The sequence below is a fragment of the Triticum dicoccoides genome, chromosome 3B (genome assembly GCF_002162155.2).
Source record: "Triticum dicoccoides isolate Atlit2015 ecotype Zavitan chromosome 3B, WEW_v2.0, whole genome shotgun sequence".
NCBI lineage: Eukaryota > Viridiplantae > Streptophyta > Magnoliopsida > Poales > Poaceae > Triticum > Triticum dicoccoides.
Genome location: NC_041385.1, coordinates 578,495,118 through 578,511,832, shown reverse-complemented (window position 1 = coordinate 578,511,832; position 16,715 = coordinate 578,495,118). Strand labels below are relative to the sequence as shown.

Below are 16,715 nucleotides of genomic sequence, written 5' to 3'. Positions count from 1 at the left end.
TAGTGCTGGCTTGGCGATGGGTGCTTCGCGTATGGGGAGAAATTGACTGTTCTTCGATCTGGTGGGCATGTCGTAGGTTCCCGTTGACAGAGGTCACTGCCGATGTTGAGCGGCCAGATCCGTTGGTGCTGATGGACGTCCGCCGCTCAGCACCTGCAACTGCAGACTCGTCGTGCGCGGTTGTTGTTGGCAACCTCGGCGGCTCTTCTGAACAGAACAGAACCGGCAGCAAGAGGAAGTGTTCCCCGACACAGTCGGCCGAGTCCACCGGGAAGGTGACCTCAGAGGCACCGGGATGGACTAGAAGGTATGCATAAGTGTGAAATTTCAATTGATTAGCACATTATAGACTTAAAAATTGCTGTCTGTTGAGCTAAAAAATATAAAGAAACTTACCCCTTCAAGCTGAATGAGACAAAAGAAAAGTAGAGCTGCTGAAAAAACATCTTAATTCTATTTGGCAGGTTGCGACTTGGGCGTGCACCTCCAAATAGGAAACCCTTTGCTGGTAGAGTTACACCATTGGAAGAGACTATAAGGAGATACGCGGACAAACCTACGGAAAATGTAGTTAAACCTGAGATTGGTATGAGTTTTGATTCGCTTGGAGAAGCATATGATTTTTACAACTTGTACTCTTGGGAGCTTGGATTTGGTATAAGGTATGGCAAGAGCCGTTTGAATGCCGAGAAGACAAAATGTATGCAGAAAATCGTATGTGGCTGCTCGGTCAGTACTACATACTTTGCAAACCATACTGTCGTATTGTGATTCTTCCAATATAGTTCATTAGTAAAAAATCTGACAATCTGTCCAAAAAAATTGCAGGGGAAACCAGAACAACAGAACAGCCGGTCTTGCAGATGCGAGTGCCCTGCAATGATCGGATTGCTAAAGGCTGCAGACAACGGATGGTACATTGCTGAGCACCGGGCAAGTCACAATCATTCCCTATCTCTTACTTGCGGCGAAAAAGTTCATTGGCCGTCTCACAAGCACATAGATGTGTACACAAAACATCTGGTGAAGCAACTGCGGGCAAACAATGTCAACCTCAACAAGGTTTACAGCATCGTTGGCAGCTTCTTTGGTTCGTCACAAAGCGTGCCTTTCACAAAAAGGTCTCTGCGTCATCTCTGTGGTAGAATTAGTCGAGACCAGGCAGATGATGATGTGAACAAAACCTTGGCTGTGTTCAAGGAGATACAGCGGAATTACCCGGAATTCACGTACCGAGTCCAAGGTGATGAGGAAAGTAGAATAAAAAAATCTAATGTGGACGAATAGGAACAGCAAGTTGCAGTACAGGTTCTTTGGTGATGCCATCACATTCGATATGACGTACCGGACAAACTTGTATGAGATGCCCTTTCGTTTGTTCGTTGGTGTGAACAATCACTTCCAGAGCATTATACTTGCGGGGGTCCTTATGCGTGATGAGCAGGTCGAGAGTTTCCCGTGGGTGTTTTCTGAGTTTGTGAACATGATGGGGGGTAAACATCCACAAACTATATTAATGGTAAGTCTGTTGCTCAAAATTTCACATGCAATCTGGAGATGTTACCTGTTAGCAAGATCGGCATGCACCTAACTTGGTTGAGTTTGCTGTCAAAAAATTGTAGGCCAAGCAAGAGCCATGGAGGTAGCAATAAAAAGCGAGCTCCCTGGGACTGTGCACAGATGGTGCAAGTGGCACATTCTAAAGAAAGCAAAAGAGAACCTTGGCCCACTGTACACAAGGAAGAGTGAGTTTAGAGCCGAATTCCACAAAGTGGTGAATCACATGATAAGTGTGGATGAATTTGAGACTGCTTGGGGTATACTTGTTGACAAATATAATCTAAAGTCCCACAATTACATGACAAACCTGTATGAGATACGTGACAAGTGGGCGAAGCCATACTTCAAAGGTGTCTTCTGCGCCAAAATGACGAGCACCCAGCGAAGCGAGAGTGCGAATAACTTGCTGAAAATGTACATGCCGCCATCAAGCCCAATGCACGTGTTTGTGAAGCAATACACGAGGCTTCAATTTGACAGGGAATCAGATGAGAGCTATGAAGAGAAAAGGACAAGAGTTGTAAGACGAAGCTATTTACTTGCTATTTTATTTTTACTTTAAGTCCGGTATCTAATAGGTATGACAAATTATATGTTTTCTGTGCTTCACAGAGTGGCGCTGTAATGCGGACAAACATTGCTATCGAGAGGCGCGCGAGTAAAATATATACGAGAAAGATGTTTGAACAATTTGGTGAGAACCTCTTCGAGGGTGGTTCATACCAAGTCGAAGAAGTGGAGAAGAAAAACAAATATATCGCAAGGCACAACAATGCTGAGAAACTAGAAAAGTGGAGCAAGGTCGAATACGAGGTGACCATATCAGATAACGGTGATTGGTTCAATTGTGAGTGTGGGCAGTTTGCTCACATGGGCATGCTGTGCTGCCACGCTCTAAAGGTTATTTCCTCACTGCAAAAACTTATCCAAGAGTTTGTTGTCACTGAAAGTTTTGACCTCCATGCATCATACTTAGTTTTTGCTCGTGTATGCAGGTTATGGACCACATTGGTGTGCAAGAGATACCCAAGTGCCACATATTAAAAAGGTGGACAAAAGATGCTAGGGACATCTTGCCGCAACACATTGCTCATTTTCAAAAGGACCTAGCTGCTACTCAATCGTTTACCTGTCGGAGCTCAACCCTGTACCTGCATGCTATGGAATTGGTGAGGATTGGAGACTCGTCAGTCGCTGCCTACGAGCTTGTACTAGGGAGGATCAAAGAATTATTCCTGGAGGCCTCTCCGTTAACGGAAAAAAGGGATGGTCTTGGAATTGAAGATAGGATAGCTGCTGAAGCAAATATGAAGAACAATGGCTCAGCTGTAGCAACCCTGAACGTTGATGCAGAATTGTTTGAAAACGATAACAGCATGACAGCATCTGGCAATTGGGATGCACTTGCTGGTCTGTCAGCTCCCAGCAAGAAGAGAGGTGTGGGCCGGCCGTGTTCAAGCAGAGAGAGCGCCGTATGAAGGATTGTGCAAGCGTACGAGGTTCTGCAGTATATGCAAGCTCCCAGGACATAAGAGGACCACCTGCCCCGACAGGGGTGATGTACCAAAACAACCTCGGAAACCAGTTACCTGCAAGAACTGCGGTGTGGTGGGACACCGGCGTACCTCCTGCACGAGGCCTCTTGTGCCGAATGCATTTTAAACATTTTTTTGTTTTTCTTTACAAAAGTGTGCACGGGTAGAGTAGTCGAGCATTTGAGTGTGTGCCCCGTGGTTGAACTTTTCTAGTTTGTAAACTAGTTTTTTTTTCAGTTGAAGCCGTGCTTTTCTGGACCCTTGCAACTGAATGTCGCAAAAATATATATCAGCATATCTGTTGTTGCACCTGTCTATGTGTGGAGTCGACGAACATGGAAACTCCATGTTTACCTTCTGTGTTGTTTTCTGCCGTGCTGATTATACTTCAAATTCGGCAAATACATGATTTGCTTGCGAACTGGCAACTCAATTAACATACATACCGCTTGGGCAGCGGCTTGCTGTCGACTGAAATTTTGTACGCACCAGCACCACTTAGGCTGCTGCTTGCTGTCGACTGAATTTCAAATACAGCCCAGTTGGGCTGTTGCTTGCTGGCGACTGAATTTGCTGTCATTTTTTGGTGTTGCTTTGACTGCTATTCGGAATTATTTGTCTCGAAAATGGATGTATCTAGAACTAGAATACGTCTAGATACATCCATTTCTGCGACAAGTAATTCCGAACGGAGAGAGTATGATTTTGTGAACGAACTGGTTGCCAGCCAGGTCAAATTAAATGCGTTGATACACGTGTCAGATGAACTTCATCCACATGGTCACACGTATGCATCTCATGCATTCGAATTTCAAACAGGATGAGGCGCCCGGAAGTGGGCGGCTCCCATTACTTAAGGTGCTGGGTGGCCGTGGTGCCTTGCCGAGTACCAGAATCTGTAGTTCATCCCCTAGCTTTTTGAGCAGCCATGGCGCCGGTGGTCAGCACGCACCAGGGATCCCGCTCGGCCAGCGGGATCTGTCATGCACCTTCTCCATGTACTGGCTCCAGGAAAGTTAGTCCCCTCTCTCGCGTCCATTGATGTAAGATTGTTTCCCTTGTTGCGAGGTCTATTGGCATTCTTGCTTAACGAACCCCTCAGGAGGAGCTAGATGTTTCATCAGTTGCCGGGGGGCGTGTTCCATTAGATGCTATGAGCTGCAACATCCAAGACGGCGGAAATGAAGAACGCTATCCTCAGGAGGAGCGCAGTGAGAGCGCTTCGTATTTGAGGACGATGGAGAAAGGGTGTGACGAGTGGGAGCGGTGGAGGGGGGCGGGGCGTACTTATCCATCCACCGACAGGGGGTAGGTGGCCGTTTGCTTGGTCCGTGACTGCAACGGGACGGGTAGGCTCAGGAAAGTTTCAGATCCATCCACGCCTAACCCGTACCACTACGCGGTGGCCGTTTGAGCTCCGATTAATTGCGCGGGACCCATAGTCAAATACGGAAAAGGCATACGCTCCATAATACCAAAATACGCGTGGATCCCGAAGAAAACCAATGGCTGTGATTCCGGCCTCATCTGTTCCCACGACCAGAAACGAATTTTCGCCATGTTTCTACTTTCTTTATAGCAGCAAGAAGTACTGCTGAATAACCACGGCAAACCAAACTACTCTCTCTGTTTCGAATTACTTGTCGCAGAAATAGATGTATCTATAATTAAAAAATATCTAGATACATCCATTTCTACGACAAGTAATTCCGAACGGAGGGAGTACCTCTCAAAGATCTGAACAGGAAAAAATAATAGATACTCTGAAATCAAATGGCATGTGGTTAGCGATCTACTCCCTCCGTTCGGAATTACTTGTCTCAGAAATGGATGTATCTAGAACTAAAATACGTCTAGATACATCCATTTATGCGACAAGTACGTTCTAGATACATCCATTTCTGAGACAAGTAATTCCGAACGGAGGGAGTAAAAATTAAAGATCAAACTATATATGGAGCCTTTAGCCAAACATTAGATGATACTTTGAATATGAGCATAGAATATGGAAATCCCACTTGAGAGGATTAGGCAATGTTGATAGTCCACACCCTGCTTACGGCTGAAGCTAAAAAAAACTTGCCGCTGAAGCAAACAAAATTTTCAGCAAACCAAAATTTCTTGTGCCTATGCTGAAATTCCTAATTCTAATTAATAGTCCCATCCTGCTTTTTTACATCGAATCCTACCAAGTTATATACGTTTAGGACTTATGAGAATCAACAAGCCAGCAAAAAGAGGGTGATATAAGCATGGGTGTCCCGCCTACCGAAAAGGCAAAAACTAATTGGGAGTACCTAGAACTCATCTAGATGAGATATAATTTGGTCTTATTCACTTTGAAAATAAGAACAAATACAACCCAGCCTAACGACCCTGATCTGCCTCCCGCACCTCCGCCACAGGCACGCAGGCCGACCGCCAGGTGCCGATAGCCACGCACCGGCCATGCAGCCTCCGTCGCCGGCGGCGCTGGGCTCTTCCTCGCTAATCCTGGGGTGCGAGTGCGACGAGTGATTCACGAGAAAACGTAGCGCGTGTGGTTTCTTCTGGACCACACGATGTTGGAGCGCTAGCGTGGCAGTTTCTTCTGGCAATCAGCCGACGTGTTAGGCATGCACGCATTCGACCGGCAATTTTTTTTTCTGTTTTTACTTGAAGTTGAGATTCTTCATGGACCGGTAATTAGCTCCGAGTCCATCACGTGTTCGTATTGGTATGTGTTTGTCCTCTGAACTATGCACACGTCGGATTTTATGCTACATATCTCTATTTTAATAAGGTTTGATAAGGCTCTGTTTAGTCCCTCAAGAACTCATACTAACTGGCTACTACTAGGATATGAAAATTGAAAGGGGGACGAATATCATCCACAGCTGGATAAGGATTAGGCAATGTTGTACTAATACACACACAATGTTGTACTAATATACGCAACACGGCGAAAACATATATGTTGCATGTATGTCCCATGAAGTAAATACAAAGTTAATTGTCTCCTAGAATGCATAATAAATCATGGGCGCCAAAACACTGTTGAGACATTTACATGTCATGGCAATGTTGGCTTTAGTTAATTTCAATGAAACTGTTTTTATCTCACTAAAGAAGGACAAGTTGGAGGTGGTATGAAGAAACTTGGCAACCAACTTATACACCATTTTGCCCGAAACATTGATGTTATGGAGAAACAACAACAATTACATCCAGGTAAAATTACTTTGGAAATACTGCATGCGCAACATTTTTTTTTTCTAATGGCAGTACAATGATGAATCTGTTGATGTGATATGATATGCACTTTCACTAGGCATCGGTAATCTGATCTACAATGTGGTAATGAAGCAATACTCTTCAACATCATTTTTTTACTTCCTAAATTGTATCCATGAAAAACATGATACTAGCAATGCATGCACTGGTATTAATTAACTCACTCATGCTTATTTCAAACTATGTTTAGGGATACCACAGTACAAAAATATTCTTTAAACAAAAGAATGTAGAAAACAAAAGTAACCCACTTTAGTGAACTAGCTTACTTTCTTAAACAAAGGTAATTACAAAAATTGTTATATTCTATCACCATAATTTAAGACATTAATGATTCTATGTATGATAGCCTAATCTTTACTTAGTGATAATCATCTAAAAGGACATAGACAAAATATTATATTAGGCTAATATCAACTTAAACTAGAATAGAAACAACACATAAAAATGGTTGCACAAATTTAATAATAGGCTGTGGACAAGAAGTAAAACATTATATAAACAACACATATATTCTGATGCTTATTTGTATCATAATTAGATTAATTTATGAATGCATTGAAAATATTGCATATAAGGTAGAACATCTATATGACAAGACTTCACGATTAGCATACACGACAGAAACATGCACGCTTGGACGCTGGACGAAGTATACCGCATTTTTACTTTCTGAAGATAACTCAATATAAACATTACGTGTACGATATTTTTATTATCAATACGTTAATCTAAAGATAAGGTTGTTCACTCGATTAGTTGACTAGGATTCATGTCCCATGTTTAGCCCCAAAGAATCATATTATTAATTGAACCATCATTTTTGTCATCATCAAACTTATTCTTTACCTCGCCAACCTGATTAATGATAATTGGCGTTTGCTTCGCAGCAAAGCACATTAATTTCTTTTATTCAATTGCAACGCACGGCATTTTTGCTAGGAAAAGGTTAGATGCTCCTTTTAAATAGTCCCACCTCGCCCCCTTGCACTTGCTTCTTCCAATTTATATATGACTTCAACTTTTTTGGGTATCAAGGAGGTGTTTCGGGAATGAATAAGCAAATGAAGATACAGACGCTGAAAGAGAAATGAGGAAAGAGGAGGATCAAGTGCTGTTGTTGAAGGAAAGAGGAACATTCAGAGCTTCCAGAGAAATAAGAAAGGAAGAGAATTCAATCTTGCTGCTAAAAGGTTGGAGAGAGAGCTGCATCAGCGGAGGATGGTGGCGGCAGGAAGCTGACAGTAGCGGCTAGCGCTCTATCGTGGCGACCGAATTTGATCTTGGGCAGCCCGTGGCAAAGCTTAAGAAGAAGGGGGAGCTGGCGGCCATGGCCTCGGTTCGCTGCAGGAAGTCGATGGGATGGAAGAAAACGGGAAGGAGGCCCAGTGATGCAGCAGGGGAGGGAGGGGTCAGCCGCTGTGCTCCTCTCTCCGTTGTGGCGCTGGGTAGCGGCGCCATTGCTGCGGCTCAGGCGAGCTCATGAGAAGGCAGGGGCACGAAGTCGGCGTCCATCGCGCGACAGAGGAGACCCGCGGAGGATGGGGTCGAGGCAGAGAGGGGTGCGGTGGAACACCCGTCGGTTGCGCGGGGTCGCTCGTCAACTCGAGGTTGCTGCTCCATGGTGTCCTCCTGCGACGACTGACGAGTGAGAGAGAGAGGTAGGGAGAGGCGGAGCCAGGAAAAGAAGGTTCAGGAATATAAGAGGCGATGCTTGAAGAGCGTGGACCATTCAATCTCGCATGCAGCCAGGGGCTACCGGAGCAGGCGTGTTGCACCTTACTTTATTTTTCTATTTAAGCCGGGGTGGATTTCTGTGTTAGCCAAATTGGCCTTTCGGCCTGATGTGCACTGACTAAGATTGAGGCCTACCCACAGAAATTTTTTGCCCAAAATGAAGCACGGAAAAAAATGTAAAACCGGCATAAGCTTTTGAGCTGCAATTTTATGTGCTATGGTAACATTGTAGGGTATGTATAAACTCAGATTTTGTCTTGCCTGTTGTACACTATATTGTTAATTTCACCTGATTTAATTTGTAACCATGGCAACAATGCTCAGTTTATTGAAGCTAAGGAGCAATAGGTAGGATGCATGTTCTGAAATTTTGCATTGAGATTCAGACAATACCACATTTGAGATTGCTAATCGTGATATCGATGTATAATGTTTTTTGGAAAAGAACGAGGAGGCTATGAACAAATTTAAGTGGTCAAAGGACGGCAATACATGCCATCTTCCGAAACCAGCGTCCCAAAATACGTTTCATCTATAATTATTTTTTCATCTGAGACTTTTGTCCCGTGTTGTCTTGACTAAAGTAGATTTATGTTATTTGGGTGACAAGAGAGTTAAGTCACGATCAATTGATTTTTTTTTTTTTGCATAGCAACGCATGGGCATTCAACTAAGGATCTCCTTGTGTAGAGAAATGCAAGTATTGTGCATGTATGATACTTTAGAAAATGGATAATTAAGTTTTTGCTTAAGACAAATCTTGATAGCATCACATACGTAGTGTCTTTCCTTGGCAACTCACATACCACAAACTAAACATGAAAGATATTTTTTCCCTGTGCAACGCACGGGCATTTTTACTAGTCACTAATTAAGGAGTACTCCTTGCGGAGATCACTCCAACTTTTCCAGGTTGCGACAAATGGCGCGCATGCGATAGGTTTTGACGAGGACAAAAAAACCGACAAAAAAACCAAACCGGGAATACGGGTTTTTTCCCTTTCCGAAAGAGACATGCCCGTGCCTATGACGAAATCACAACCGTGCCTCTCGCGGAAGCAAAACCGTGCCTCTCCCGAAAGAAAAAAAACAGAAAATGTATTTTTTTTCCTTTCCGAAAGAGGCACGCCCGTGCCTCTCGCGAAAGCACAATCGTGCCTCTCGCGGAAGCAAAACCGTGCCTCTCGCGAAAGCACAATCGTGCCTCTCGCGGAAGCAAAACCGTGCCTCTCGCGAAAGAAAAAAACAGAAAACGCGTTTTTTTCTCTTTCCGAAAGAGGCACGCCCGTGCTGATGAAGTCATGTACCTAGGGTAGGGTCATAGACCTGTCCTAAGTACCCTTCCCAAGGACACCTTCAGAATAAACTGCCTTCCAGTCGACCAAGAGAGACTTCACTCGGCAGACTCGAAGGACTCGACCATGAAGACTCACTCGACCACCAGGAGGTCAAGAGCCACTCTGCATCCAAACGGTCTGTAATTAAGTAGTCTTTATGGCATTTAGGACACTTTATGTAAGGCGTTACTAGTCTTAATGTACTTTAAACCCTGTATAACTGAGGGCCGGAGGGGTCTGGCGGACACTATATAAGCCACCCCCCTCCTCAGCGTAAAGGGTTCGCACCCCTGTAATCCATACACTCATAATCCAGTCGACCGCCTCCGGGCTCCGAGACGTAGGGTTGTTACTTCCTCTGAGAAGGGCCTGAACTCGTACATCCCTTGTCCTTACAACTGCTCCATAGCTAGGATCTTGCCTCTCCATACCTACCCCCCATTCTACTGTCAGACTTAGAACCACGACAGTTGGCGCCCACCGTGGGGCAGGTGTCTTAGCGATTTTTGGAGAAGTTGCAATTGTTCCGATTGCCTTCGTCATGGTTTCTGGTGGAGTTTTGGACGAGGGCCGCGAGATCCGTCTCGGCGCGCTCACCTTCATCGCCGACGACTCCGCTTGGCTCCAGGAGGCTCCACTCGACATCGATGCGCTCCCCGTCCGCGGGGCGATGCATTTTCGGGCGTGTGTCCGCGGTGTTCTGCTGCGGCAGCCGTCGACTCCTTATCGGTCGACTCCCCTATCGTCCTCCCTCCCTGTCTCCCGCCAGCGCAAGCGCTCTGGTCGGTCGAGGCTTCAGCGGTGGGTGAGGCACGCGGTGGCCCGCCAGTCGGCCACCACCCAAGTCGCGGCAATTGAACCCGACGAATCTCTCTACGGCCTGTTCGATCTGTCGACTGGCTCCGTAGAGACCGCATCCGAGTGCGACAGCAGCGATTCGGCGGTGGAGGTCTTGATGGTCAACGGGCCTTGTAGCCCTCCCGGCTTCCCCCGCGACGACGGAGTGGACGGTGGAGGCGACCCCGCTCAAGTCCATGAGGAATATCAACCCGAGCCACTTAATTCCCTGCAAAAGGAAGAACTTCGCTGCAGGAACATGGATGCCCTGCATACTCCCATCGTAGGAGAAGCCCCCGAGGCTCGCACCTTGGAGGAGGCACATTTGGCCAACTTGGCTGAACGCACTCGTCTGGAGAATCTCCAGCGAGCACTCGACGAGTGCGCGCGGCAACGAGTACCCGACTCCAGTCGACGTCAACTCTTCCCGCAGCCGACTCAGGTATATCGAACCCCGATTCAGAATTTAGCAGCTGCAGCCCGTATCGCAGAGTCAATTCAGCCCTCGCAGTCGGAGGCTGGCAGAGGCTTGATGCAGATTAGGGATCTGCTCTGGGCAGCAGGAGATCAGAATTCAGCCGTGTCACAGTCACGCAACAGGATTCACAGTCGATCCGTCGCTGCGAATACGGTTTAGTCGGCTCACATCCCTAGATCGCCTCCGCGGCGTGAAGGACGCGAGAATCGACGGGACAAATATGGTGACCGATACGATCGTGATGATAGGCGTCGAGTGCCCACTCCTCCCCCAAGAGGTGGGTCTCACGCTCATCGGCAGCAAGATGACAGGCGCCAGCTCAGTGTAGGGCGAAGAGATCCGGTCGACCCCAGGGAACCAGGCTTTGACGCGCGATCCATCATCGTGCAAGGCTTGGTCGATCGGAACAGGGCTCATCGAGGTGGCCACGATAGAGATGCGCCCACTAGCAGCCGAGTGCATGTTTCAGGTCCGGAATGTTTCAGCAGGGCTATCAGAGCCGCGGTGATTCCCCCCAACTTTAGGTTGGCGACTGGAGTTAGCAAGTTCACCGGTGAGTCTAAGCCTAAAACTTGGCTTGAAGACTACCGACTGGCGGTGCAGATTGGTGGCGGAAATGATGAAGTGGCTATGAAGCATTTGCCTCTCATGTTGGAAGGCTTGGCCAGGGCGTGGTTGAATCAGTTAACTCCTAGCAGCATTTACACTTGGGAAGATCTTTCCCGAGTGTTCGTCAGAACATTCGAGGGAACTTGCAAGCGACCAGCTGGATTGACAGAGCTGCAAGTTTGTGTGCAGAAGTCGAATGAGACCTTAAGAGAGTATATTCAGAGATGGATCACTTTGCATCATACAGTGGAGAACGTGTCTGATCATCAGGCAGTCTGCGCCTTCAAGGATGGTGTTAAGAACAGGGAATTGAGTTTGAAGTTTGGTCGGACCGGAGATATGACCCTGAGTCGGATGATGGAAATTGCTACCAAGTACGCCAACGGCGAAGAGGAGGACCGACTCCGGAGCGGCAAGTACAAGCCTAGTCAGTCGGAGAAAGGAAACTCCAGTCGGAAACAGAAGTGGAAGGCCGAACCAGCGGCTCCTAGAGAGGCTCTGGCCGTGACTCAGGGCAAGTTCAAAGGAAAACCCAAAGGATCCTGGAACCCCAAGAAGGTGAAGGATAAAGAAGGGAATGACATGATGGATCTGCCGTGTCACATCCACACGAAGAAAGACGAAGGGGGTAATTTCATTTACCCGAAGCATACCACTCGCCAATGCCGGCTCCTGATCCAGCAGTTCCAAGGTAAACAACCCAAGGACAAGGAAAAGGAGTCGGACAAAGCTGAGGATAAGGAGGACAGTGATGGAGGATATCCTCATGTTAATTCCACTCTAATGATCTTTGCTGATGTGGAAAGCAAAAGCCGACTGAAGGTTATCAATCGTGAGGTGAATATGGTCGCCCCGGCGACGCCCAGTTATCTGAGATGGTCCCAAACTCCCATTACATTCGACCAGTCTGATCACCCAACTCATATAGCCACCCCTGGGAGGCAAGCTTTGGTGGTCGACCCGGTCGTTGAAGGCACTCGACTGACGAAGGTGCTAATGGATGGTGGTAGTGGACTGAACATATTATATGCGGAGACATTGAAAGGCATGGGCATTCCGATGTCCCAACTGAGCACCAGGAACATGAGTTTTCATGGAGTTATACCTGGAAAGAAGGCTGAGTCACTCGGCCAAATAGCTCTAGACGTGGTGTTCGGCGACTCGAAGCATTTCCGCAAAGAGAAGCTGACATTTGAAGTCGTGGATTTTCAGAGCGCTTACCACGCTATTTTGGGGAGACCAGCTTACGCACGGTTCATGGCTCGACCATGTTACGTGTACCTCAAACTGAAGATGCCCGGCCCCAAAGGCGTGATCACTGTCACTAGCAATCGGAAGAAGGCAGAAGAGTGTTTTCAGAAAGGCTCGAAAATTGCCGATTCCCAGATAACCATGGTCGAGCTGGAGGGGTACAAGAAAAATGCAGATCCGAGTGATTTGTTACGGGCCAAAAAGCCTGCCACAGAATCAGCATTTCAGTCATCCGGTGAGACGAAGCCTGTTCACATTCACCCGACCGGCCCCAATGCGGCTCCGACCCATATTTCCACAACACTCGGCCCTAAATAGGAAGAAGCGCTCATACAGTTCCTCCGTGAGAACTGGGACATCTTTGCATGGAAGCCTGCTGACATGCCGGGTGTTCCCAGGGGGCTGGCTAAGCATCGCCTTAGAGTCGATTCAGCAGCAAAACCAGTCAAAGAACATCTTCAACGGTTCGCCGTCCAGAAGAGAAAAGCCATTGGTGAGGAGGTGGCTCGACTATTGGCGGCAGGGTTTATCCGAGAGATATACCACTCCGAGTGGCTCGCCAATGTCATCATGGTTCCCAAGAAGGACAAGTCACTCCGCATGTGCATTGATTTCAAACACATCAATCGGGCCTGCCCGAAAGATCATTTTCCTCTCCCTCGCGTCGATCAAATTGTTGACTCGACTGCGGGATGCGAGAGATTGTCTTTTCTAGACGCCTATTCCGGGTTTACTCACTCAAATCAGTCGGAACGTTGAAGCATACATGGATGATATTGTGGTCAAGTCACGAAAGGGTTCCGACCTGTTGACTGACCTCGCTGAAACATTTGCCAATCTCAGGAGATATGATATCAAGCTCAATCCGTCAAAGTGCACATTCGGAGTTCCTGGTGGAAAGTTACTTGGTTTTCTTGTTTCCGAACGAGGAATCGATGCTAACCCAGAAAAAGTTGGCGCTATACTCCGAATGAAACGCCCTGTGCGGGTGCACGATGTCCAGAAGCTTACTGGATGTTTGGCCGCGTTAAGTCGATTCATCTCTCGACTCGGTGAAAAGGCATTGCCTCTTTACCGACTGATGAAGAAGGCAGACAAGTTCGAGTGGACTCCAGAAGCTGATGCAGCGTTTGCCGAGCTAAAAGCTCTGCTCTCCACCCAGCCGGTGCTTGCTGCTCCAATCAACAAAGAGCCTCTGTTGCTTTATATTGCAGCCACAGTACAAGTCGTCAGTACAGTACTTACGGTCGAACGGGAAGAAGAAGGGAAAGCCTTCAAAGTTCAGCGCCCAGTGTACTATCTGTCTGAAGTTTTGACTCCATCAAAGCAAAGATATCCTCATTATCAGAAGCTTGTGTATGGAATCTACATGGCCACGAAGAAGGGTTGCTCATTATTTCTCTGATCATTCCATTACAGTCATCAACGACGCTCCACTTTCAGAGATTCTGCACAACAGAGATGCAACTGGTCGAGTGGCGAAATGGGCGATTGAACTCCTTCCCCTTGATATCAAGTTTGAGGCAAAGAAAGCCATTAAGTCCCAAGCAATAGCAGATTTCCTTGCCGAGTGGATTGAACAACAGCAGCCGACTCAAGTTCACTCGGAGCATTGGACCATGTTCTTTGATGGCTCTAAGATGTTAAATGGTTCCGGTGCTGGGGTAGTCTTGGTTTCCCCCAGAGGAGACAAGCTCAGATATGTGCTCCAGATTCACTTTGATTCCTCCAACAATGAGGCAGAATACGAAGCCCTTTTGTATGGATTGCGCATGGCCATTTCACTCGGCGTCTGTCGCCTTATGGTTTATGGCGACTCAGATTTGGTGGTCAACCAAGTGATGAAGGAGTGGGACGTTAGAAGCCCAGCCATGACTGGATACTGCAATGCAGTGAGGAAGCTGGAAAAGAAGTTTGAGGGGTTAGAGCTCCATCATATACCCCGACTGAAAAATCAAGCGGCCGATGATTTGGCAAAGATAGGTTCCAAGAGAGAAGCCATTCCCAGCGATGTGTTCCTGGAGCATATCCATACTCCATCAGTCAAAGAAGATCCTTTTACCGAAGAAGCTCCGCAGCCCAAGAGTGCCACAGATCCGACTCAGGTTGAAGTCCCAACAGTGGTCGACTTGGTCATGGAGGCTTTAGTGATCATTCCCGACTGGACAGTTCCATACATCGCGTATATCCTAAGAAAAGAGCTCCCGGAGGACGAGGAAGAGGCTCGACAGATCGTCCGTCGATCCAAGGCCTTTACTGTGATCAAAGGACAGCTATACAGAGAGAGCACGACTGGAGTCGGTCAAAAGTGCATAACGCCAGAAGAAGGTTGAATAATCCTTGATGACATCCACTCGGGGACCTGTGGCCATCATGCGTCCTCTCGGACCATCGTGGCCAAAGCATACCGAGCCGGATTTTATTGGCCAAGAGCGAATGAAATGGCAAAGGAAATAGTCAACAAGTGCGAGGGATGCCAATTTTACTCCAACATGTCACACAAGCCTGCATCAGCTCTGAAGACCATTCCACTCGTCTGGCCCTTCGCAGTATGGGGTTTGGATATGGTTGGTCCCTTGAGAACAGGATGAAGCGGTTTCACACATGTACTGGTAGCAGTCGACAAGTTCACCAAGTGGATTGAGGCTAAGCCCATCAAGAACCTTGACGCCGGTACTGCTGTCAGCTTCATCAGAGAACTGATATTCAGATATGGAGTCCCACACAGCATCATCACCGACAATGGATCAAACTTCGATTCGGAGGAATTTAGAGCGTTCTGCACATCTCAGGGCACACGAGTCGACTACGCTTCAGTCGCCCATCCCCAGTCGAATGGACAAGCGGAGCGGGCCAACGGCTTGATCCTCAAAGGGTTGAAACCCCGACTGATGCGTGACCTCAAGCATGCGGCTGGAGCATGGGTCGATGAACTCCCCTCGGTGCTGTGGGGTCTAAGGACCACGCCTAACTAGTCAACTGGAAGAACTCCATTCTTCTTGGTCTATGGAGCTGAGGCGGTCTTACCGAGTGATCTGCTCCACAACGCTCCTCGAGTTGAGCTCTACACCGAAGCTGAAGCAGAACAAGCGCGGAAGGATGCAGTCGACCTCCTAGAGGAATAAAGGGAGATGGCTTTGATCCGATCGACCATCTACCAACAAGACTTGCATCGCTTCCACGCCAAAAACATGAAGAGTCGAGCCTTCCAGGAAGGAGATTTGGTTCTCTGAGTGGATCAGCAGAAACCACACAAGCTTGCTCCTTCTTGGGAAGGACCCTTCATCGTCACCAAGGTTCTCCACAATGGAGCATACCGTCTCTACAACGTCGAGCACAATATCAACGAGCCCCGAGCTTGGAACGCGGAGTTACTCCGCCAATTTTACACTTAAAGTTTTCACTCGGATGAGTTGTAATAAAAGTACTTCTGTAGTTCATGTTTTGCAAGAGAATAGTGTCATAATTTCCCCAATGATTTTTGTCACTTTTATTTGTTCAGTAAAATTCCCCCTCAGTGGGTGGCTTAGCTGCGAATCCGTTTCGCCTAAGTTTGTAAAAAAAATCCTTACCGAGTGGCGAGTCAACCTCCCACTCGGGGGCTTAGCTGCGAACCCGTTTCGCCTAAGTTTCAATAAAATCCTACCGAGTGGTGAGCCAGACTCCCACTCGGGGGCTTAGCTGTAGTCCAAGTACTCGCCTAAGTTTCAATTAAATCCTACTGAGTGGTGAGCCAGACTCCCACTCGGGGGCTTAGCTGCAGTCCAAGTACTCGCCTAAGTTTCAATAAAATCCTACCGAGTGGTGAGCCAGACTCCCACTCGGGGGCTTAGCTGCAGTCCAAGTACTCGCCTAAGTTTCAATAAAATCCTACCGAGTGGTGAGCCAGCCTCCCACTCGGGGGCTTAGCTGCAGTCTAAGTACTCGCCTAAGTTCAAATTCAACGTGCGTTCCGCAAGGAAGACGAGGTGCAGGTCGACTGATATCCTCTCCTCCGAGCTACGCCACAAGTACAACGTGCGCTCCGCAAGGAGGACGAGGTGCAGGTCGACTGCTACCCTCTCCTTCGAGCTACGCCACAAGCACAATGTGAAAATC

At 47.4% G+C, this 16,715-nt stretch overlaps 1 protein-coding gene across 3 annotated transcripts in view; it reads left to right on the top strand.

Moving 5' to 3' along the window:
• Nucleotides 1–3,410, top strand: part of LOC119277200 (protein FAR1-RELATED SEQUENCE 5-like) — a 3,952-nt gene extending 542 nt beyond the window's left edge. For 2 of the 3 annotated variants that reach the window (XM_037558445.1, XM_037558443.1), the window contains exons 2-7: nt 77–307; nt 465–729; nt 829–1,519; nt 1,623–2,080; nt 2,173–2,460; nt 2,556–3,410. In XM_037558445.1, coding sequence (XP_037414342.1) covers nt 77–307; nt 465–729; nt 829–1,287 — 955 coding nt within the window. In that variant the 3' untranslated portion in view covers nt 1,288–1,519; nt 1,623–2,080; nt 2,173–2,460; nt 2,556–3,410. The remainder of the gene's footprint in view (nt 1–76; nt 308–464; nt 730–828; nt 1,520–1,622; nt 2,081–2,172; nt 2,461–2,555) is intronic. The other variant, XM_037558444.1, reaches the window with a different exon arrangement.
• Nucleotides 3,411–16,715: the final 13,305 nt, after the last annotated feature.